Source organism: Leptonychotes weddellii, chromosome 4, assembly GCF_054177405.1.
Source record: "Leptonychotes weddellii isolate Sample4059 chromosome 4, ASM5417740v2, whole genome shotgun sequence".
NCBI lineage: Eukaryota > Metazoa > Chordata > Mammalia > Carnivora > Phocidae > Leptonychotes > Leptonychotes weddellii.
This window is the reverse complement of record NC_138372.1, coordinates 2,690,177-2,715,416: the sequence shown is the minus strand read 5'-3', so window position 1 is coordinate 2,715,416 and position 25,240 is coordinate 2,690,177. Positions and strand designations below refer to the sequence as shown.

General features: G+C 56.9%; 1 protein-coding gene across 6 annotated transcripts in view; it reads right to left on the bottom strand.

Annotated features, from left to right (window-relative positions):
• Positions 1-25,240, bottom strand: part of AJAP1 (adherens junctions associated protein 1) — a 128,255-nt gene that overhangs the window by 46,647 nt on the left and 56,368 nt on the right. For all 6 annotated transcript variants that reach the window (XM_081817353.1, XM_081817359.1, XM_081817354.1 and 3 more), the window contains exon 2: positions 22,806-23,611. In XM_081817353.1, the coding sequence (XP_081673479.1) occupies positions 22,806-23,611 (806 nt within the window). The remainder of the gene's footprint in view (positions 1-22,805; positions 23,612-25,240) is intronic.

Below are 25,240 nucleotides of genomic sequence, written 5' to 3'. Positions count from 1 at the left end.
ACACTCTGCTCCGTGCACTCTGCTCCACGCACACTCCGCCCCCTGCACACTCCGCTCCCTGCACACTCTGCTCCACGCACACTCCGCCCCCTGCACACCACACCCTATGCACACTCCGTCCCCTGCATACCCTGCTCCTTGCATACCATATCTTGTGCATATTCTGCCCCCTGCACACCACATTCCGTACACACTCTGCCCCCTGCACACTCTGACCCACTCCATACTCCTGATGGCTCCTCAGGTCCTGCACCCACATGCTGCCCCGGGGGCCAGGTTCTATGCTACCTGCTGGGCTCTTCCCTTGGACTGCTGACCAACAACCCATAACCACTCGTCCCCTCTCCCAGCACACAGATTCCCCGGTCAGAACAGCACACCTCTCCTGCAAGTTCCTCTCACAGTCTTCCACAAGTTTTCACCTCGCTCACTGCAGTTTGCAATTAGGCACTTGTTTGAGAGAATTTCCACATCACCACCCCTCCTGGACTACTGGCTCATGAGAACAGAGCCCCAGCTGGTTCACAACAGTATCTCCAGGCCCTGTCACCAGGGCCTGCATGTAGTGGGTCAGTGATGATCTTAGACATGAATGAATGAATGACCTCTACGACCCCCGTGGCCTTGACCTTCCTCTACTCTGGGGCAGTCACCCGAGCTCTGGGTCGTCCCACATAGGATGCTGTACATGGCAAGGATCGGGTGAGGAAGGAAACGAAGCTTCGAGGCTGAGCAGACTCTGTCCCCAGCAGCAGCAAAAGGCCCTTCCTTGTCTTCCCGGGTGGGCACCCTGCTGGTACCAAGAGTCCAGCCGGCTCTGTGATGCTGTGCTCCAGGTTACGTCCAAAACCCAATGGCGCCTGACTCTTGAGTTCCCGGCTCCTCTTTTGGCCCCTGGGCACAACTAGACAGCTGGTGTTTCCCTAGTTATGCCCAAGCCCATGGACATGGGGCCCAGAAGGCAAGGAGCCAGCACCCCAGGCCTGACTCTCCACCACGGCACACCCAAACCGACGGCCATAACCCGTGTGTCTCATGACAGTCAGGGTGAAGAGAAAAGAGCACGCCCACCCTTCCTACCCGACCCCTGCCAGGTGATCAATACGGCCCAATATCTGTACAAGACATGAGGAGCTGACCGGAGGAGAGGCGGGCTTGGCCAGGGTGATCACCTGAGGCAAGGAGCTGCAAAGCTCCCCACAGCCCGCCCCGAGGCTCTGCCCTCAAGGACCCCACCCCCGCCCCTGGGCCTGGGCTCTGATGAGAGCCCCCAAGTCTCTCATGTGCTCCATCCACCACTCCAGCACTAACTACAGATAGGCGAGGGACAAGCTCTGCTCAAGAAACCATGTAGAATAACCCTGTTTTCTTCCAACCATGCAAAAATGGGCAATAATCCCCATTTACCCAATGCATGCATGTCAACTCGGGTCTGGCAGGCTTACCCCGTCCTTCCCAGGGTGGCTGCATTGCTTGACTGGGGCAAACAAACAAAGCAGCCCAGGATGAAACTCCAGGCTTCACTCCACAACAAGAGCCCGCTCTAGGACTCCAGGGAGGGACCCAGGGGGAGCCCACCTGAGCTGTGTCTCCCAAGTGTAGATGGGCCCCCTGCCTGCACCCGCAGGGCACACGGCTGACCCGGAACCTGAGGCACAGTCTGGAGCATTGAGGGAAGGAAGAGATTCCTTCTGGCCACAGGGGATTGGGGATGATTTGCACGAGGGGGATGTTTGTGGTCAGGGGCTCTGGAGCAGGGCAGGGGGAGGCAAGGCGGCAGGCTGACTGCAGAGCAGTGGACAAGGAGGGTCCCGGGAGGCCACGTGTGAAGGCTGCTACAGCCGTGGAAGCAGAGGACAGCCCTGGACCTTGGGAACTCTGCACAGAAGGAGGGGACAAAGTTGGCCCACCGCCATCAGGGGCTCCTCTTAGGGGCTGCCTTCTTTTTCCTTCTGACAACACCCACAAAGTCGGCTCACACACTGCATCCAGCATCACCCGTGGGGCTCACTCCCCAAGTCAAACGTGGTCTGAGATCACAGGGTGGCAAGGGTCACCAATGCGTGCTGATGTCCGGCTGGGTGCCCAGGCTGCTGGGAAGGGATGGTGTTTCCCAAAGCTGACCTTGGGGGTGCTGTGACGTTGGAGTGCAGGTGGCTTTCCTGCTCTTCCCACACACCTTCTGTCCCCCCTTTGCATCAGATGCTTTAAGCACCGTCACCGGGATCCCCCGGGGCGGGTGCCTCCTGGGGAAGTAGCAGAAGCTGCAAGCGGGAGTGATGGAGACCAGACAGGTCTGGATGGGAGTGGGGGGCCCAGGCCTCCCCAGGGGAGGGCGCACTCCAGGCTTTAGGGTGCGCTCCCTCAGGGTGCTGGAAACGGCAGGCCTGGGGGACCAGCCTGCCCCAGGTTCCATCTCTGCTTCTGCCCCACCACAGATGGTGCTCAGGCAGCTTAATCTCTTTTGTTCTCTACCTCCTGATCTGTAAAATATCTTAAGAGATAAAAATAAATATACTATACACCCCAAGGAGTTGTGGCAAGGATTGAATGAGATAAGGCCCAGGGCAGCTCCAGTACATGAGAGTAACATGCCCGAAGCCAGTTTCAAATCACAATCCTACCCTTTACAGGCTGTGTGACCTTGGGCAAATCACTTAACCTCTCTGTGCTTCTGTTTCTGCCAATGCTGAACAGGCTATTATTCCTGTTTCCCGGAAGTGTTGCATGCGTACAAGATTTGACTGAAGTGAAGCACTTAGAACCTGGCTCGTGGGGAGTATACCACCCATCTGAGGTAACCCTTAGTAGGAAGACAGGAGTCACTAACTGGACCGCCCTGCATTTTCCAGGGCTCGGGTGATGAGTGCTCTTTCCTTCTAAGAACGCAGCCTCTGAGCTGCCGCCTTTTCCCTCCACCCAGAACAAGTCTCGGGGTTCAGGAGCTCTGTGGATTGTATTTGGATCTGAATTGTCGTGACTGAAGGGGACTTTTGCGAATCACTCCCGTTTTTCCCGGGCTGAGCAGAGTCCAGGCTTGGGAAGTGATCGCCTATGAACGCGGCTAATTGGAGCGCGGCAAGGCCCTGCTCACACCACGCAGACCTTGCGTGAACCGCTCCATGCAGCCCGCTCTCTCCCCCACCAGATCTTTGATCCACATTTCGTAAGGGCATCTTGCCCTAGAATTATGAGCACAGAAATCAGAGCAAGAATCTTCCGTGTTCTATTTCTGGCCCTGACACAGACGCCAGCGTGTGGGCAGATCAAAATGCCAGAATTTTCTCTGGTCTCTGGGAAATAGCACAAGTCACAGTGGCCTTCTCCTGCCCCTGCCACCCAAGGGGGACGGGGCTTGTCTTGGACCGGCCACGGGTGGGTCATGACGCCCTGGACCTTCCCCGCAAGGCGCGCCCACTGGGATTTCCCATGCTTGGGAGCCGGGTCCGTTCTCCTTGCTTGCTTCTTCCAGGACGGCATCAAAGGGGCTTTCGGAACAGGAAAGCAGCTGTTCGGCTGCATGTGGTTCCCACTGGATGCATCTTGATGAGGACGAGGGGCCGGCGCCATCCTGCTTGCTGGGGAGGTCCCAGCAGCCAGCACAGAGCTGGGCACTGGGTGTATGAATGAAGGATGGAAGAGACGAGCAAGCCCACGGGACTCTCTTGGCAGCTTCTCCTTCCTGTGTAACCTGCTTCCAGACCCAGGGTTTGGAGATGATTCTCAGAGCAGGTGGGGCCTTGGGCAAGTGCAGACCCACATTTCCCCTTGTGTGATCCGAGCTTCAGGGCGTGCAGGCAGTCTGGGGGGAGCATACTGTTCCTATAAAAAGTAAATCAACTGAAACTCTGAGCCAAGCCCCGGGGAGGCGGCGGGGGTGCTCCTGCCTCCGGCCTCAACACGAACAGAGAGAAAAGACTGGGAAGGGGGCAGCCCACAGGGGCCAGGAAATCCCATGAAGATTCCCAAGGTGCAAGTGTCTTAATAGCTTTTCAATTGTCTTCCACGCTAATATGCTCTGTGGTGGCCCACTGGGCAGAGAGGAGTTCAGAATCCTATTTCAGCTCGTCTGAGGGAGTCTGGAGCAGAGGGGGCCACAGGCAGGCACCCAGGTCAGATTCTAGCTCCATGATCTGTGTGCCAAGGGTCACCCCATATTACAGATGCGACAGAGGCCGGGGCCGAATGGCTCGCCCCAGGTCTCTCAGGGGGCCAACGAGGCCCAGCCGGGCCGGAACTGCAGGGCGGGCATGGTACGCTTCTCTCCAGCATCTGTGTGCTGCTCCTGGACCTGCATGGTTTTCTCAGTATGCTCAGACCCCAGGGGTCCTTCCACCACCCACAACCCTCCTCAGGCTCTCTGGGGAAGGCAGCTCTCCCCCTCCCTGCGTGTTAGGGGCTCTCTGAGCAGGGGGCGGTGGCAGAAGGCTTGTCCCTGGACCCTCAGAGGCCTGTGGGAATGTGCTCACTGGCCCCGAGGGTGAAGGACACTTACATCCACTCCCTTCCTGGTGGAGCCTCTCTGTCCAAAGGTACATCCTGCTGCCATTCCAAAGTTGGCTCTGCCCCCACCTCCGTTGCCATTATAGTGAGACCAGGAGGGGAGGCACCCTGGCCTCTAGGGAGGGGTGCTGGGGGATGGGCAGCAGGGGGAGAAGAGCCGAGCTACTGGTGACGGGCCCCCAGCCTCCCAGGACAGATGGAACCAGGGACAAAGGGGGAGGTGGGCATCCTCCCAGGAGCCTAGTGTGACTTCGGCTTTTCTCTAGAAACTGTCAGGCAAAGAGGCCACTGTATGAGGGTCTCTGCCTTTGTCCCAGGGGTGCTAGCCCTTCTGAGGCTCCATGCAAACAGCACCCCGAGTCCGAATGGGCTCGCTCCACCGGGGCCTCCATAAGTCACCTGCTTCTTTCTCCTTCTCAAGCTGTCCCCGCAAGTCTGACTTGCTGATGGCTGACCAGATGGGCACCTTCCCTGCAGGCTGACCCCGCCCCAGCCCCTCAGCCCCTGCCTGCCTACCTCATCCTGTAGTTTTCTTCCCTTTGCTCTGCACACCACCACCTCCTGACATTTTTATTGAGGTATAATTGACAAATAAAATTGTATACATTTAACATGAACAACGGGATGCTTTGATCTCCTTAACTCTTTGGGGGCACTTAAAAATGCAAAGGGAAGGGTTGTAGCAGGGCTCAGAGATGGTGGCGTCTGGAAGGAGTCTATGCGTGACAGCTCTTCAGTTACTTAAAAAAAAAAAAAAGCAAGCAGTAAAATGTTCTCATGATAAAAGCTTTTGCAATCTCAATCTCCTTTTAATTTTGGGAGTTGAATCTGAGTGAGACTAAGAGAAGATACACAGGGGAGAAGCGAACATGCTTTCTGCTTAGGGGGAATAAGGGATGCAGGCAAGGTTTGATCCAGCCAGGCAGGGATGAGAGCTGCTCAAGCACCGAATGCAGGAGGCAGTCGGGATGAGTGTCAGGTGTTGCTCGAGAAGTCTGTTCCTCCTTGAGCACCTCTGGGTGCCCAACTCCCAGAGGCACCTGACAGGTGTGCAAGAAACATTTGTCTCCACGGGGAATGGGGCTGCCGCAGTCCAGCAGCTGCAGGCTCAGGGCCAAAGGACAGAAACAGCTGGTGTTTTCCCCCTGGGAGAGATGTGTCTCCCCTCGACTCTGGCCTGAAAGGCAGGCCTTGGGTTCTGCGGTGTCACCCCCAGCAGCAGAGCACGGAGGGCCCGCAATGTTCCCGATACCTGGGTGATCGGGAACGACTGCAGGCCTCCCAGGAATCGATCCGCATGAACGACAAATGCAGCAGGAGAAGTGGAGGCTTGTGTTTTTGCTTTTCTTTAAAATTTGTAAAAATGAGACCAGATCAAGAGGGAGGTAGGCGCCCGGCTCGGTATGCCGCAGATTAATCCGGCTTCTGGAACAGCCGTGCCGAGCTGCTCTGTGATTGTCTTTCAGCGTCTCATGAGTTATTTTTCCCCCTGAAGCCAAAGTTAACAATAACATCAAACTTTGCAAGAAACCTCTGCCACCAAACAGCAGCAGGCTTGCCTTCCCTCCCCCATCTTCTCCTCAGATAAGACGTTAAATGATCCACATGCGGTCGGGGAAAACTCCAGAAACTCCTCTTGTGGGTGAAGAGCCCGCCCCTGCTCAGGCTCAGGCTTTGCTCCCGAGGGCCTCATGGGCAGGTGTTGCCTGCTGACACAATTTCTTTGCTCAGAGACAAGACAGAAGAGCCGTGTTTGGTTGGCAATGGGGTGCAGAAAGAAGGGGGTTACTTCCAGGGTTGAACTTTGTCCCCCCCCGCAAAAGATGCTAAGTCCTCCCGCCCAGACCCTGTGAATGGGACCATATTTGGAAACTGGGCCTTTGCAGATGTAATTAAGTCTCTCTAGATGTCATCATCCCGGATTATCTGGGTGGGCCCTAAGTCCGATGACACGTGTTAGGACTTGAATTGTGCCCCCCTCAAGAGATATGCTGAATTCCTAGCACCCCCAGAGCTCAGAATGGGACTTTACTTGGAAAGTGGGTCTTTACAGGGGTCATCAGTTAAAATGAGGTCATCAGGGTAGGCCCTGACCAAACATGACCACTGTCCATATGAAAAGGGAAATTTGGACAGAGACCCGCGCACAGAGAGCACCCTGTGGAGACACAAGGAGGGGACGGCCGTCCACAAGTCCAGGAACCCCGAGGCTACGGGAAGAGATGCCTGGAGTGGATTCTGCCTCACAGCCTCAGAGAACTTCCCTTGGACCTCCAGGCCCCAGAACGGGGACAGTAAACGTCTGCTGCTCAGCCCCAGAGAGACTCAGAGGTCCCTACACAGAAAGACACTACCCCCTCCCCCCACTGCATGGAGCTCTTAGTTGGCTCCAGCTGACGCGTTATGGCACCACATTGGGATTCAGCAAACAGGCCTGCACGTGGGGCAAGAAGGTCATCCTGAGGGGGACACAGAGCCCAGGAGCCAAAAGACGCAGTTGTCTGGGAGGGGCCTGAGCGTGCAGCGTGTGGGCAGGGGGCTCTCTCGCCCCAGGAGCCCGGCCTACACCTGCAGCTGGACCGGCAGAGCGTCTGGGTTAGTGGGTGACAGCCGTGGGGACACATGCCCTGTGGAGGGTTGTTCCTGCTCTGACCTGCTCTCTTGCCACAAGCAAAGGGAGGACCTGTCAATATCCAGGCCGGGAGCCAGGCTGCTTGCTTATTCATTCACTGTCGGTGCTATATATGGGTGGGAGTCGAGATGGCTGAGTTTATTAATTAATGATCCATCTCTGCTGTTGATAAATAATTCATTTCGATGATCTTTCCCAGGACACAGCACAACCATGGGCCCCGCGCTAGCCCAGGCTCGAAGGAAGAGTGTGGGGGGCTCTGCACACGTTGGAGCTACAGGAAGACCAACAGAGGGGCTGCGGCCAGGGCTGGAGGGCCAGTGGACACCCTGAGAGCCCCACATGTCTGGTGACATGCCTGGCGAGGCTGATGACAGAGCCCCCAGGAGGGCAGGTCAGAGGAGGAGTAGGTCTCAGAGACCCTGGGTGCCAGAGGTGTCCAGTGGGGGCCGGAGATCTCCCATGGTGGGGCTGTGTTCTCATCTGGAAGCTCAACCAGGGAGGGGCCCACTTGCAAGCTCATTCCAGACTTCATTTCTTCGTGGCCGTGGGACTGAGAGGGATGGCTCTGTGCTGGCTGCTGGGGGGGACAGTCCTCAGCTCCAGAGGCTGCCTACAGTCCCCCAGCCTGTGGGCCTCCTGTCCCACCACATGGTGGCTGCTTCGTCTAGGCCAGCATGAGAGTCTCCCTCATGAATCTGCTGGCAAAGTGGGTTCTGTATGAGGGAAGGTAACCAGAGGATAATGTCACCTGTCAGCCTTGCCATGTTCTACTGGTTGGAAGCAGGTCCCAGGCCCTGTTCATGCTCCAGGTGAGGAAAGCCCACAAAAGCACCTACCCGGAGGTGGGGATCGTGGGGCAGACAGGCCAGGGCAGGGAGAGACCAGAGAGTTCCTGCTCCATGTTGTTGTGCAAGAAGAGCTGATTAAAGGAGCCATGAGTTTTCTCAGCCACAGGACGGATGGCAGCAAAGGGGATACACTTGGGAGCCCTGAAAACACACAGGGCAGGACATGGGGCCAGTCGGTTTACAGGGTGTCTTGGCTCGGGGCCCAGAGGGACACAGCGGGAGTCGTCACACAGCATTCGCACATCAGCAGGGCGGCCGGCGTGTTAGGAGCAGGTGGACCCCAGGTCTGAGCAACGGCTCGGCGTGGAAGAGACCGCGGCCGTAGACAGCGCTGTGCAGACGGCTCCGGCGGTGGGGGGGGTGGGCCTCCGGGGGCCTTTCGTGGGAGTCTCCCCCACTACACCCAGAGGAAGCAGAGATGAAGATGCCCGGGGGAGACGTGCCCAACCCCAAGCTTCAGCTCAGGGCACGCCTCCGCTCTTCTCATCCATTTTCTCTCATCCTCACTCAGTCAAGCAGCACTTACCGAGGCTTTGAAACCCACCTTCGGAAACATGGAATCTGACCACTTCCTCCCACCCAGACCATCCACCAGGAAGCTCCTGTGGCTCCCAACCTGCCACCCCAGCCAGCACCCACTCCCCACGGACAAGCCGCACTCGGCTCCGGGAAGCAGACTGCTAGCAGCCCCTCGTGGCTCCTGGGGAAATCTTCCCAGACTGCAATCGCTGAAGTCTCCCCCACCTGATAGGGAAGGCAGAATACGAAATAGGTATGTTCAGAACACACACCAGCCCTGACCACTGTGAGTTTGCAACATAGGCCCCTGGAGCGGTGCCCCCAAAGACACACATGCACACAAGCAAGTCATGCTCAGCTTCTGCTACGGGGTTCCACGGCCTGCCCCCCACTTGTCTTCATCCCCATGGGCCCTGGAGTGCATTTTCTTTCCACCCAGGACTGTGGACTGCATTGTGTCCCTGCAGTACCCAATGTGCCCTCTTTAAGGAGGTGTCCAGGATAAACACGGTCATATGGGTGGGGCCCTGATCCTACGGGACGTGTGTCCTCCTAAGAAAAGGAAGAGTCACCAGAAAGCCTTCTCTCTCTACAGGCACAGCTGTGCCATAGAAGACTTTCCTCCTCGCTGCCTGCTGGTGGGGGGATGCCCTGGCCAGTCTGGTCCCCAGGGCCCTGCCAAAGACGACTTCACACCTGGGTGGGACTCCCCGCCGCAGTCTGCACCCCAGCTGCAGGGGACCGGTTAGCGGGGGCCCAGCTGAGTGGCTCCCAGCTTCCCTGCTACCCTGAGCGTGTGGGATGGCAGGCAAGCAGCTTCATTCTCTTCTCCAAGACACGGCTGTCTTGCTCGCTCTGGATGAGCTGGAACTGCTCCCCACATTCGCACATGTGTGTGGCGGTGGATGCCGGCGGGCGAGCCCCAGGCGGGTGGTGCCCACGCAGCCCCGGTGGGCATGTACTTCGGCACGAGTGTGGGGTCTGCACAGAAGCGGTACCTCCTCTCGGCCTGGGCTCGGGCGACTTTCAAAGGCGCGGTGCGTTATTACCCCCCGTCTCTCCTCTTCACGTCCTCTTTCCCTCTCACTAAGGGTCAAAGACTGCACAGCATCCCACCCTGATGAATGCATGCGCACAGGAGTTGCATTTTTTCTCTGTTCAGAAAAGCAATGCGAGCCAACTGTGGGCCAGGCGCTGTGCTAGGAGCCGGGGCGCAGGGGATGTGGGACCTGGGAGCAGCAGGTTGGTTTCTTCCCCTGAAGGAGCTCCGGGGCTGGCTGATCACCCAGGGAAAGTGCTGAGCATGCAGGGGTATGTGCTGCTATTGGTCCTGGGTGGTGGGGGGTGCGGGACAGACGTCCGGGCAAGTGGCCATAAAATGACAGAAGTCATGGTAAACGCCACGAAATGGGGACAAAGAATCCAGGGGGCCCTAGAGGTGTGGGCGTCAATAGGAGGAGGGGGAGGTGGCCCCTCCAGCTGAGGGAAGAGCGTAAGCCTGGCCAAGGAGAGGACTCCCGGATGCTCCGGAGAGATCCAAGGAGGCCCCCTCCCACCCTCCCTCCTGCTGCCCGATTCTCAACACAGGAGCCAGAGAGGTGCTTCCCCACCTTGGGGGAGGGGCGGGAGCTTAAGTGTCCCAGACAGTGAGGAACGGCCCCGAAAAGACAAACTGCAGTCGGGAAGAATCGAGAGCTGGGGTGTGGCCAGGATGACGGCGGGGCATGAACCTTCAGGTCTTCCTGCGAAACGTGAGACCTCCCGCCTCCCTCTCCTTGCCCCGAGGCTCTGCGGCCCACACTGCCCCCCAAGTCCGTGGAAGTCTGGGACAACGGCAGGGCGGAGTGGAGTGCCTGCTGAGGTGCCCGAGGTGGCCTCCACCCCCTTACACCACGTGGCTCCTCGGCTCCCCTGACGAGTCAGCCTTCCACCAACCGGAAGGCCCTGCCCAGCCCTGCTGAGAGCAGGCAGCTGACCACTGACCCGTGCTCTGGGTGCGGCACCAGCCCTGGGTCTTGGCCCGTAGGCCCTAACCAGCCACCCGCGTCCCCATGGAGACAGACAGAGCGCGCGTTCCCAGTAAAGCCCGAGCCTCATTTCTGAGTCTGCGTCCGAGTGTCTGCCAGGAGCAAGGCCAGTCTTGGTGTGGGTTAGAGACGGCAGTGGGTGTCACCTCCACGGCCTCGGCGAAGGCTCTGAAGGAGGAGACGCCCCCGCTGCACCTGGGAAGGGCGGACGGATGGCAGAGGACGGCCCCGCGATGCTCAGGGCATCCGTGGTGTTTGCGGTAACAGCGACTTTTGGCTGCAGCGGGCGCGGGTCTCAAGGCCCCGGGAGAGGGATGCAGGAGTTGGCGCAGGCTGGTGTCTGGGAGGCATCCTTCCGATTCCTCTGGCCCGTGACATGACCAGGTGAGGATGCCGAGCTCCCCTCCCCAGATGAGGGACCTCCAGGGAGGCCGGGGACATTGCCAAAGCCAGCGGGGACAGGGCTGGCCTGCACGTTTGGGGATGGCCCTCCCACAGCTCTTGTCTGCACTTGGGGAAACACCCAGTTCCTGCTCCTGACCAGGACCTCCTTCTGCCCTTCCCACATCCAGCCTCCCTTGTGCCAGGAGGCCTCTGCATGAGCCCCGCATCCCCGGGCCCACATCCTCTCCCAGACGCCGCTTCCCACCAGGCAGGCCCGGCTCACATGTCCCCACCTGCATCTGAGACGGTGTCCGCGTACCTGCTCATCGTCGGTCCCCACCTGGGGACAGCAGCGCTGCAGGGCGGGGCCCCTCTGCACTGTCCCTCGGGGCAACGACCTCCCCCAGCTCACACAGAGCTTCCCAAGTGAAAAGGGGAAACGTCTGGTGCCAGGAAAGCGGGATTTCCCAGACAGACTGACTTCTCCTCACGCATCCTGCTCCCTCCACAAACCCAGCCCATCCTGCGTGTCGCTCAGCTGTGCGCACAGGCGTGGGCCGTCCGGCAACCATCGGGGACCATTCTCATTCCGCACAAGGACTTTGCTTGCGCACCACCAGCACCCGAATTCATCCTGCCCTGGACCCTTCACACTGGCAGGACCCTCCACCTCCCGCTCCCTGGCGGGTAGCAGCAAAGGATCCTCCCCGCTGCGCCTTCCTTCACTTCTGGTCCACCCTCCCCAGCACGCTCCAGCCGGCCTTCTTGTCAAGCCTCCAAGCCTGCACCTCCGCGGGGGACAAAGGTGATGGTCACCTCCGTGCTCATCCCTCTTGTCTCCCAGGAGCCCTGATGTGGGACCACGTCCTCCCTACTTCTCCTCCCTCCCTCCCTCTTGTTCCTTCCCTCCCTCTCCCTCCCTCCTGTCTGCTCCCTCTCCCTCAGTCCCCCTTCCTTCCTCTCTCCCTCCTCCCCTCCTCCTCTGTGAGGTGCTTTCTGCCCCAGGCTTCTCTGGTCCCACCCTCCCCCATTCCTCCTCCCCAGGCACCCTTCCTTGTGCTTTGGGGACTCTCTCGGGCCCTGTCTTCTGTCCCTGTCCCCCTCGCACACCGTCCACTCTCCCTCCAGGTGATCTCAACTATCCACAGGACCTTTGAAACCACCCAGACCCTGATGGCTCTGGGGTCTCCACCGCAGGCCAGACCTTCCCCAGCTGCAAACACGCAAGTCCAAGGGGGCCCACAGACGGCCCCTTTGACAGCTGATTCAGCAGCTGCAGTGAAACCGGGCCCTCAAGGGGCTGCCGGACACCCTTTCCCATCCGCGCCCACCCCAGCTCAGGACAGGCGCCACTTCCTTCGAAGGCATAAGTTGCTCAAACCAAACACTTGGGAAGCCTTCTAGATTGTTCTCTTTCCCTCAGGTCACGCACCGAGTCCTCAGCTTCAGGACCGTCCACAGGGTCAGCCCACTCTCTGCTCCCCCCATTATCCTCAGACGAAAGCCCGGAGCCCCCACGACTGCCTCCAAACCCCAGCCCAACCTCTGACCTCCCTGCCCCCCCGGCCATGTGGCCCGCCACACCACAGCCCTTGCATTGCTTGTCACGCTCCCAGCACCTCGGCTCCTGGCCGCCACCCTCCTTCCCCGTCCTACCCCCCTCTTCTCATCCACTGGTCTCAACTCGAGCATCAGCTCTCCGCCCCAGGCTGCGGGCATCCTCCCCACACACCTGGGGAGGTGTGTTATTTGCTCATGTTCGGAAGTGTGTCCCCTGGAGGGGACAGAGACTGTGTGTTGTCTTCTAACGTAACAACACTGTCCAACACATAGTAGGTGCTCAGGAAATGGTTCAGATGGATGCTCGAGTGAGTGAAGGATGGATCTTCAGGGCACAAGGGCCAACCAGAGGTCAGACATTTTCATCTCGGACTTGTTTGTGAAGCTCGGTATATACAAAGCGTTTTTTGCAAATGGAGGTAGTGTTTTCTCCAAGCCCCCCAGTGGCTCCCAGGGCCTCGTGAAGGGCGGGTGGGGTGAGGCTTGGGCCAATGCCCTCCCCAGGCCCGTATTCTTCTCCAGCAGGGCTGGGGCAGATGAAGGGTCTGCGATTCTCCCAGCTTCTGGAGAAAATCCCCAGGCACTGCTGACCCCTGGGCAGAGGAGGGGATGCCGGCCCCCTAGCCGGAGCGGATGGCCGCTCTTCCTGGATTGAATCGTAGCGCCATGGAATAGATATGCCCTCGTCCTAACCCCCCCGACCTTGTGAATGTGACCTTATTTAGAAGAAGGAACTTTGCAGATGTGATGGCATTTAGGATCTCAAGGCGAGACCATCCTGGATTCTTAGCTTGGGCCCTGATGCAACGGCTGGTGTCTTTATAAGAAGGGGAGAGACACAGACACAGAGGGAATACGCCGTGTGAAGACAGAGACACAGGCCGGGGTATGGCCAGGAGCCAAGGAACACCTGCCCGTCACCCCCAGCTGGAAGAGGCAGGAAAGACCTCCCCTGCCCTGAAGACTGGGAGAGATCTAATGCCTATTGTTTCAAACTCCCAGCTTGTGAAGAGTTGTTCCTGCGGCCCCAGGACACTCAGGTGCAGATGGAAGCTGGTCCTTTCTGTGCAGTGTGTGGATGGGGGCAAGGCCACCTGTCTCCGGGGTGGGAGGCTGCCTCTGGAATGTCTGGGCCGAGAACAGGGATTCTCGGGGGGCGGGGGCATCTAGGAATGTGGGGGACGTTTCTGGTTGTCACAATGACTGACATTATTTGCGTAGGGGGCAGGACGCTACCTGCCCCACAATGTATAGGACAGACGTGCTCACCCACGGCCGGCCCTCCATTCTGTGTGACTCTGAACGTCCTTCTGCTCACTCCTGCTATAAATGCTCAGAGAGCCTCCTTCTGTTCCACGTACAGACCCAGAGTATTTTTTGCATGGTTTTAATAAGCACCAAAGTTTCCAAGAACACAACCACCATGTACGTCGAAAGAAGGCTGGATTATTTTTGTCCCAAATGTTGCCGGGAGTTGTTCACCATTTTCCCAAAGTCACCTGCCCCCCCCCCCCCCATGCTCAGACGGCACACCTGTCTTAGCTCGCGTTGCCCTCAGGTTCCTGACGATGCCACACGGGGGTGGGGGGTGAGCCGCCGCCGACCTCACCACACCTTCCGGTGAAGACGTGCATGGAGGAGCATCTATCAAACATCATGTCACATCACGTCTCCTCTCAATTCCACTGAGGGCATTAGATGAGTCTGGAGGACCATCAGCTTTGGTCGGTTATAGTTTCTCCAAAAAGGGGCACTCAAAGTGAGTAAAAGGGGGTATTACCAAGATGCTTTGTAAACTTGGGCCCCCGGTCTGGAAGGGCAGGGAGCTAACTTTAGAGTGCTAGCTTTTCTTCCTGCCCCACTCCTTAGACGATGCCGATTCTCTCCTTCTGGCAGATGTGGGAACAGGGATGGGGACCCAGGTGGCTCTCAGGGGCTCTGCCTCTGGCCCCAGGACACATCCCTGGGGGCTCTCTGTTCAGCATGAAACCACACAATGGGGGCCTCCAACTCTTCCACCCACCTGCCATGGGCTCTGCTGATGGAGAGGCCTCCCTGGAGCTTCTAGAAGGTTCCTTCATCACTGGACCTCACATATGGGCCAAGAACTTCCGAGGGACTAAGGCAATCAGCTTCCTCTTGGATTTAGGTCCCACTCAGGATGCCCTGATGCCTCAGGCAGCAGGGCTGTGTGTCGAGGAGGGACCCTCAGCATCAGAGAAGGGGCCCTGACCCACTTCCCCCGACTCACGAGAGGCTGAGCCTCCCTGAGCGTCAGCCCCACCGCCTTCCGTGGGCAGTTCTGAGAACATGAAGAGTGAAGCACAAGTTTGGCAATAAGCCACTTAAAGGGATGTGTGCAAGGGACAGTCTGCTGAGAAGCCAGCTGGCCCCTGGCAGAGGACACGCTGACCGGCACTCCAGCAGACAGCCCTCCCCTAGGCCGGGCCGCTGGACATGGCGCTCCCCCCTGGGCGTGGGGGCTGCTGACCTGGCGAGTTATGGGGCTCTGCTGATGGCTTCCCAGTGGGTCCGACTGCCTAAATCCTTCCAGGACAGAGAAAGGTCATGAGGCAGCTAGACCAGCATTGGCCAGGCACCTGCACGTGCTCAACCCAGCCCCATCGGGGGATGCTAAAGGTGACAGGGGTCCCGCTTCCCCAGCACCAGTGCCCTTCCCTCCCCGATGGAGCCGCAGAGCGAGGGGGCCTTCATGCACCCGGGGCCCCTGACACTCGCTGTGTGTGCCCAGCTTTCTATGCAGGTGAACTCAGCCACGTCTCAGAACCACCCCTCGAGGTGGAAATTACTTCTCAGTCTGCTGTCAAAAAAGCCAGCACTCCCTGAGGTCACGGGGGACAACAAGGGCACACCAATGGCCAGGGTCGGTGGGCAGCCAGGGCCTGGGTTACGCCTGGGTCAGGGCAGGGGCTCCCCCCGTCAGCACCAGCTTCACTGCCCCCACGTCCCATCCTCGGTCAGCTCGGCAGACATTTCCGCCTCTGCTCCTGAGACAGACTGGGCATCTGACGGAAAGTTCTGGAAGAGAAACTTAATCCTCTGGTGGTGCTGATCATCACCTCCAAGCAACAGACTCCAAGGCGGAGATTCACTGAACCACATGGAAAGCCAGGACCGGGGAGGCCTTGTCTTCCCATCTGATCATACGGCCCGACCATCACGTGTCTGCCTGTGATCTTGGCTGAGCCTCCAGAAGCAGGCGGCCACCTCGGGGGTGCGCCGGAGCTTCCCCTGGAACCCACCTGCCCCGGGGCTGAGGGCAATGCCTCTTGCAGCAAGTACATGCACGTGGGGCCTTTTCAAGCTGGCCACCCGCCATGCAGAGCCGCTCCTGGGCGGGGGTGGGTGACTTCTCCCGCTCACCCGGCAGCTCAGAAACCCCGGCCGCAGCTGCCTGCCCCACCAACCCCAGAGCTTGCTGGATCCACTGCCTGGAGTGACGCTGGAAGGGAGGGGAGGGCCAGAGCCCACCAGCCTTCTCCTCTCATGACAAAATGGCAGGGCAGACCATTTTCCTAGCTGTGGGCAGAAGGAACGCAGAGCCTCGGACGTTCTTATGGACCGTTAGAGCTGGAGGAGGGGCCTCAAGGGTTTTTCCTCCAGTGTCTTTCTAGATGTGAGGAGACTGAGTCCCAGCCCACCTGCTCTGCTGCCTCCACCATGCAGGCCTCCGGGCTTCTGGTCTCCAGAGTGCTTGGTGCCCTCTGCCTTCCCCGGTGCTCTGCCCATGCATGCCCTCCCCATCGGTCAGGACCAGCCTCATTCACTCTCCAGGAAGCCTGGCGGGACCCTTCCCACCAGGACCAGCCCCCTCCTCCTTTTACTGGGTTTTCAGAATCACTGTGCAATTGCCCAAGCTGGGGCTTTCTGACATGTCTGCTCCCGTCCTTAACTGTCACTTCTCTCTTGTGAAGCCTCGTGTCCTTACCTGTCTGACTTTCCCAAATAGATTTTAAACTCTTTGAAAAGACAGCCAGGGCCCCGTTTTTGTATCCCTTCACGTCTCCCCCACCCTGAAGCGTGGTATTTCATATCAACCAAGTTCAGAGCTGACAGTTCCCTGCACGACAGATCAGAAGCTAGAAATTCCAAAACCAGTCTTCTGCACATCGTCAAATAATTCTAAAAATAACGTTCTAATATTTAATCTCTACGCTTAGAATCATTCCCCTGTGTGTGGATGAAAACCATAAATCCAATCCACCATATATCACACTGGTCTGTTACCCATCCCGTGTTTAGTGAAGCGATGGATGTCAGGAAGTCACATTCTGCGGGGGTGGGGGTGTCGCCTGCAGCCCCCCAATACCTGCATCGCCTGCCGCCCTTACAGAGGACCAGTGTCAGTTCAGGCCCCTTCCCACAGCTCCTAGGGCTGGGCAAAGGGAAACAGAGAAAGGGTGCTAGGACAGGCACTGAAGTAACTTCCCGACCCCTAAACTCGCTCTCAGAAGAAGGAGGCAGCTCTGGCAGAAAAAAAGAAGTCTAAGAAGCACTAGATGCAAAAGCTGGGTCAAGGAACACATTAAAGGGAAATAAAGGTAAGCCGGTGATAAAATCATCTCCAGAAGACTTCGAGACCAGCTCTAATGAGTCGGAGCTCATTTATCCATTTGGTGTGAACACAGCTTTGCTCAGCAAAAGTAGAGGAGCGCTCTGGGAGGTTGGACGGGTGCAGAGGGCTGTCGGCAGACGCACGCCATCCCACCCATGCCACAACGGGTCCCCGCGCGAGACCAGGCGCATCCATTCCGACGTCCCAGTTAAGACCCTAAAGCCCAGCCTCGCCAGCTACGGAGTGTGGGATGTTTAGCGAGCTCCAAACACTCATTTGTTCGTGGATGCTCTTATCCCAATTAAGCCACTCAAAACTTTTGAAGTTCATGAGTCATTTGCTTCAAATATCTTTAAATTAGGGATGGATTCACTTCCCTGGTAGCAAACACCCAGCAAGTTAATTAAAAGGGGCTCAGCATTTAAACCACCATCACAGTTTTAAACAGAAGGAGAGGAGCACGTCTCTCCCTATCACAGCTGCTCCTAACTCTCTTCCACTTCTATCCCAGCATTTTGAAATATTTCCCAACATGAGACTTGCTCCCAGAGTTGCTCTGCTACTCAGGTCAGCTGACCATCACTGTGAGAGAAGAGGACACCAGTCTGTCCCTCCTGCTTACAGTGGGACACACCTAAAGGACACTGAAGGCCCCCTGGTGACAAGGACAAAGCAACTTGGAAATCATCCTTGGAAACGCATGAGTGCATCCCAATGTAAAAATTACCAGGCAGGATGGGGATGACATCTGAGCCATCTCTTCCTTGAGCTGCTGGGTGTCACGAATACATGACTGATCCAAATGGGAACACACCTGGAATGACCATTAACGGAGACCTTACAGGGCTTCGTAGCCCCTCCTGGGTGGTGTACTTTCCAGAGCTAGGAACATGGATAGTTGAGGAAAGCATCAGATGTATCTGAGCAGGCTGGAGAATCTCAGGGTCCAGGGGCCAGCGGGAAGGTGTAAGAGCATCAGGTCCCAGAAATCTTTAATGAGCACTAGCTGTATGCCATGCACCCACAGCCTAGGAGATCCGCGGTGGGCAAATGCAATAACCAAAATCAGCTGGCTTGAATTCCCCACAGCTCCCTTTACAAGTTTTAAGATTAAAGCCCAGGAAATGACTTTGTGTTTTTCTCCCAGGAGACTTTGTGATTCCAGACTCAGAACATGACCAGCAAGAGAGCTGTCACAGGAAGATGGTGCTTCGCTGTGGGGAGTCCTCCTCTCTCAACCTCAAGTGAACTCCTGCCCCATCTGACAGTCACCCTCTGCCAGCACCATGTGAGGCTGGAGCTCAATGCCTCGGTGAACCTAAGCCAGGTGATTTTCCATCCCAAGCAGTTCCTAGCTAGTGCCACCTATACCTCCACAAAGAGCACCAAGGTCAGGGACAAGGATGTGGGACTTCATCAAATGATCTCATCAAATGGCCCCATAATGGAGCAGTAAATGTAGCAGCAAGCTAGTGGTAGCAAATCATCACAAGGAAAACAATCATTATTACCATCACTATCACCATCACCTCCATCACCACCACCTCCTCCTCATCATCATCACCATAAGCCTCATCACCATCATCACCACCATCATCATCATCACCACCATCACCATCATCACCATCACCATCATCATCACCATCATCACCACCAGCATCATCATCATCATCATCACCATCATCACCACCACCATCATCACCACCATCATCATCACCACACTCACCATCACCATCATCACCATCACCATCATCATCACCATCATCACCACCAGCATCATCATCACTATCATCATCATCACCACCATCATCATCACCATCATCACCATCTTCACCATCATCACCATTGTCATCATCATCACCATCATCACCACCATCATCATCACCACACTCACCTTCACCATCATCACCATCACCATCATCATCACCATCATCATCATCACCACACTCATCATCACCATCATCACCATCTTCACCATCATCACCATCATCATCACCATTGTCATCATCATCATCATCACCAACATCACCACCATCACCATCATCATCATCACAATCAGCATCATCATCACCATCACCACCATCACCATCATCATCATCACAATCAGCATCATCATCACCATCATCACCACCAGCATCATCATCATCATCATCACCATCATCACCACCATCATCACCACCAGCATCATCATCATCATCATCACCATCATCACCACCATCATCATCATCACCATCATCATCATCACCATCATCATCATCACCACACTCACCATCACCATCATCACCATCACCATCATCATCACCATCATCATCATCACCACACTCATCATCACCATCATCACCATCTTCACCATCATCACCATTGTCATCATCATCATCATCATCACCATCATCATCACCACACTCACCATCACCATCATCACCATCACCATCATCATCACCATCATCACCATCTTCACCATCATCACCATTGTCATCATCATCATCATCACCATCATCATCATCACCACACTCATCATCACCATCATCACCATCTTCACCATCATCACCATCATCATCATCACAATCAGCAGCATCATCACCATCTTCATCACCATATTAACAGCAGCAAACATGTAATGAACAGCTGTTATGTGTCAGGCACTGACCACCTGGCATACACTATCTCACTAATCTTTGCAACTTTATAAGGTGGTTAATTCTGTAATTCCCACTGAGGCACACAGAAGGTAAGCAAGTTGCCCAAGTTCACACAGCTAATACAAGAGGAAGCCAGAAATTCGAAGGCAGACACTCTTATCCACTACCTTAAAACTAGGAGAGACTTTCCAATCACTTCATTTATGGGGTGGTCTCTGGGAGAGGGGCCGTTTGATGATTCCAGCAGCTATCCCACGTAATATTCACTCCTGAGGGATTTCAGGGTGCCCCAAATCTCCAGCCATCTGCTTTTCTATGCTCACTGATATTTGTGCTCTGGGCAGATGGGCCAAGGTAACTTTCCCCTTCACACACCTCTCTACAGAAGCGAAAATAAAAACTCACAACTCCCCAAACCTGATTCCAAAGACATCTCTTTGGACAACAGAACTGACTTAACAAATTCTTCCTATCGCTTTCCAAAACCTTAATTCTGTCCTTTGGGGTGCCCTCAGTGGTGAGTGGGCAGAGCTGGTGTGTCTCAGATGAAAAGACTGCCATGTCCCTGGTGGCCTGTTGGCCCCTGACACCTGCAGGCTTCTCCTTGGAGTCCTTCTTGCTGGGTATAGAAGCACCTGGCATGTACGCAGGGTTCTTAGTTCATGCTTGATGTTGTTCTACCGAATCCTCACGACAACCATTTGGAAGAGATATTTCTAAGCTTTAATTTTTCTGGTGAAGAAAATGAAGCCAAGAGAGAAGAGAACGTCCCCAGGGTCACACAGCTACCTGCAGCTGAGTCCGGATTCGCAGGCGGTCTGCGGCTTGCAAGCGCATACGGCATGCCCAGCCTCCTGGACCACCGCGCTGGGATCCCCTCTGGGATCCCCTCTGGGATCTCCCCACCCTTGCCGCCTTAATCTTGCCTGAGAAGGGTGAGCAGCAGAAGTGCTCCACAAAGAGTCGAGAGCCCAGGTCTATGTGTGGTGACTGCCAGGACAAGGGGGATTTATGGGGCTCCCGCCAGGGCCCTGGGTGGCTTGGGTCACTTTTGTGGGATCAGCTGAGCTGTGACGGACCTAGTTAGAGGTGTCACCTCAGCACTTCCTGTCTTGCCTTGCCTTGGCCTGGATGCCGAAACCTGCTGACGCCCCTTCTCAGCATCCAACATCACTTCCCAGAATTAACATTTCTCTGCACCAAAAGCAAACACATGTATTCCTGCCCCCCTTTAAATTTGTTTTGCTAAACAAATTAATCTAGTACCAGATTATATTATGAAGAACCATAAATCTTTTCCAAGATAAGCATCTGTCGAGTTGGATTAGCAACATCCAGTGTACTGTGAATTAATTTGCTGAGCCTTCTAATGCTGTCCCAAGCATTTAACTTTAGTAATAACAAATGTAATTTGGAATAAATGGGAACTTGTTTTCTCGTCCGTGCCTGTATAGTAAGTGATGTGTGTAGAGGGTATGACAGTAAATGAATGCGGCACTAAATTCTATTATGATGATGGCTTGTGAGTTTATTGAGGTAAAAACAAATGCTTTCATAAACTGCTTTCGGGCACCTGGCGCAGACGTGATGGACGGCAGGCTGTGTGTGCACAGGTTCTGGACAAAGGCTGGCCGGGAGACAACCCGCGACCCCCTGCAGACCTTCTCCCCCCCGTGCTCCAAGCTCACAGCCTCCGCCCCTGGGTCTGGGTCTGGCCCTGGCCCCTGGCGTTGAGGTGGAGCTGGGTTTGCTTTCAGAGATCTGTTGCTCTATAGGGAAGAATTGCTCAAATACAAAAACTGCAGTTCTCTCGTCCAGGTGAAGGAAGGAAGTAGGTCATGGAACAAAAGCCACCCACTCTATGAAAACCTATCCAACTCCTGACCACGGCCAGACGCAGCCTCATGCGGATGCAGCCTGCAGGAAAAACTATGCTGCCGACAGACCCTGGGCAGCAAGTCTCTTCTGTCCGGGGTCCTGAAGAGGGCCTGCATGGGGACAATGGACCCCGAGGCCTCAGGACGTGGAGAAGCAAACAAACAGGGCGCGGAGGCCACGCGGCAGCCCCACCCCTTCGTGCCAACACCCTGGACTTCACATCCCATTTTAAGAGCTAGCCAACCCTGCGGCTCGTCTGGGATGTGCGTACCCAGATCTGATCTGTGAACATCCTGCTCCTGGTGGGGCGTGGGGTCGTGGCCTGTTCCCAGAAGCAAAGGGGACCAGAGGTGGGCTGGAGCACAGGGGTCCCGGACTCTGCACACGCCCTCAGCCTGGGGACGTGCCTGTGGCTAGCCCTGGAAGGACGGGCTGTGGCCTGGGAGATTTTCAAGGGCCACTCCTTTAGAAGCAACTGGAAGAGGAGGTAGAGGAGAGGAAAGAAAGACAAAACTACGTTGCAGTAGATATGTCGAGGTAACTGTCCTTATGCACCCAGAGCAACGGGCAGAGGACCCAGAGCCGTTTGTTCTGACCCCGTCCCCCAAACACCTGCGACATCGCCTCCAGGGAAGATACTCCCCAACCCGAGCCAGTTTGCAGAGCCTCAGCAAACAACCACAGGAAGTTCTTCCTTATACCTGACCTAATCTCTTCTGCTGCTTAAAGTGATCCCTAATTCTGGGCCAATGTGGCAGTCGCCCCTCCACAGGCCACAGCCTTGAAGGTTTTTGGGTACTCTACTTGGGCCCTAATTCCACCAGCAGGAGTGTCCGCATCTCACTGCCAGGCTGGCCCAGAGGTCGAGGTTCTACCATTTGGGAAGACGTGGCTCTGTGCCTGGCGGGGTCTGGACGCCCATGACACAGGCAAGGCGGGCACAGCGTCTCCCTCTAGGCCACCACTATGGAGAGACCCTGTCCCGTCTCCCTTCCACCAGCCAGAAGGGCTTGGCTAGAGCACAACCCGCAAGTCCATGGACACACATGCCCCCTCTGTCCCCAAGGCCGCCACCCAACCATCAGCACTCTGCCGTTGTTAGGTTTCTGCCGCTGAGAAACGGGGAGGCCTGCCACGCAGTGTCACCGGGCACAGCACAGCATCCTTCGTGAGCCACACCCCCAGGGTGTCCTCCCCCCACCAACCGAACCCCAAGCAGAAAAGAGGTGGGTGTACCTGAGGTCTCCCCCAGAATCCGTGGGGGCTTGACGTCTTCACCATCGTCTTTGCTGGGACTGGTGGAAGGCTCCGTTGTGCTAAGCCCAACCGGGATCCTATTCCTGGGGCCCAGGGGCTCAGTGACCCCCTTAGTCTGCAGCGTCGTGGAGGTGGCCGTGGTGGCGGGGGCGGTGGTGGTGGCCACAGTTGTCTTCCGTGTCTGTGGGATGGAGGCCGTGGTGGGGCCGTAGAGCCCTGGAAATGTGTTGGATTCCGGGGCCTCCTCCTCCCCCGTGGGGCCCCAGGCGATGAACTCCGTCTCTGTGGTGGGCCTGCTGCCCCGGAAATCAAAACCGTTGAAGCCGGCCCCCTGCAGGTGCCTCTTCTCCCTCCGCAGGAGGGCCTGCTGGTCCGTGGTGGCCCCGCTGCCCGCTGCGGGGGACGGGGACGACGAGGAGGAGCCAAGGGAAGGGCTGGATTTGGCAGCGGCTGGGGGCTTGGCGAGCCCCCCTCTGGGCACCAGGGCAGCCACCTGGTCCCTGGGTCTGTGCGCCCGTTTGGCGCGCGGGCTCGGCACCTGCCCGTGGCTGCGCTCCACGCGGGCCGGGCGCGGGCTCCACACGGGCACGGGGATGCGCGCCGCCTGTCCGCTCTTCAAACTCCACAGCCGGGGCGGCCGCTGCGGCGGCCGGGGAAGGAGCCGGAAGTCGGGGCCCGGGCCCAGGGACTCACACGAGGGCAGATCCATGGCGAGCTGAAACATGGCTATAAGTATCCAAGCATGGCTTCCTAGGGAGCAGCCCGGCCAGCGGATGGACATGGAACTGCGTGGAAAAGAGAGAGCAGTGTCAGGTGGGGGCTCTGGGGGCTCCACCAGCGGTCCCTCCACCCCCACCATGACACGGAAGCGCTCTTCTGGTAATGAGCGCTAATCCTAACTTCAGAAGGGAAACCGAAACCCTCCATTAGCTGACTTCACAGCCCTGCTGGAGTGCCACCTCTTCATCAGCATCTTAGAAGCCCTGTCCCCCATGCACCTGCTCCCAGGAGCCGGTTCCCCCGCCTGCACCTCACATCTCTTCCCAGGAGCATGCAACGCACATGGCTGGTTGACATGACGCAGGAGGGAAACCGAGTCTCAAAACCCCCAGCTCAGCCGACAAGATGACCTCAAACACCTTCTGTTCCCCACTCGGCTTCTGCCCAGAGTTCATGAAACGGAGACATGGAGAGGACGTGAGGTAAGACGACGGCAGAGCTGGGGGCTCCGGTCACCCCTGGGTCCAGGGCTGAGCACCTTCCTCTGTGTCACAGAACTTACAGACCCAAGGTGTGTGTCTCCCTGAGGCCTGCGAGGACGGGGGTTCCACCCTCCGTGTGGCTGAGCCCGCCGGACTTCACGGGGGGCCCGAAGGCCAGGCATCTCCCGAGCCCCCGCCCCATGCTGTGGTCCACAAACCCCACCCCCACCTTCTCAGGCAAATGTGCGTATCTCACAGCAGGCTGTGGCCTCGGATGCTGTACGCTAAGAAAGCTTCTTATTTTTGGCCTCCTCTGGATTTTGTTCAGGAAAATGAGATCTGCTGTGGATAAGCTGGAAGTTTATTGATGCACCAGCCCTACCCAAGTGCTGTTCTGTTGACATTTCGGCTTCCCCTATTTATCTTCAGCACAGGTGCCCTTTGAAACCCTGTCATCCACCTGCTCAGCTCCAGCCTCGGCTGGAGAAGGACAAACCCCACACGACCCGGGGAAGATGGTGGGGGGCTGGGTGCACGGAGCATCACGTGAGCACTCAGAGCACGGCAGACAGACCCGGGCAGGGCTTGGTGTCCCCGGGGCCCACGCTCCCTCTCCAGCTTAGGTAATTGAGGACTGGGTGCAGGCGCCATTCGAAGTCAGTACTCGTCCCCGGCGTCACGTCTGAAAATTGACACGGATCCAGAATGTGAGTGGCTGGTGCGGGTGGGGGCGGGCGAGGGCGTTGGGTGCGCCGAGCCGCCAGTCTGGAAAGCTGCTCAAGACCAGCCCGGGAGGAAAAAAAAGGCCTGGCAGTTTTTCTTTATGAGGTTTCGCGTGACTTTAAAAGGGAATAAATCAGTGAGTGAGCAGTGTGTGGTGTGTGAGTCATATGTGCGTGCACGCACGGGAGTGTGTCTCAGGACTGCGTGCTGCTGATGTGTGATAGCACGTCAGTGCCTGTGAAAGACAAATGTGCAAGTGGGTGTGAGTGTGTCAGCAAGTGTGTAAGAGCGCGAGGCCGTGGGGGGTGTCTGTGTGCCCGTCTGCCACATATGCGTGTTTGTGCACGTGCGGGTGTGGCTGAGTGTGGGGTTCATGTCAGTGAGCGTGTGAGTGTGTCAATGAGTGTGCAAGAGTGTGAGTCTGTTGTGAGGCGGTCTGTGTCACATATGCACATGTGTGTGCATGTGCGGGTGTGGCCGAGTGTGGGG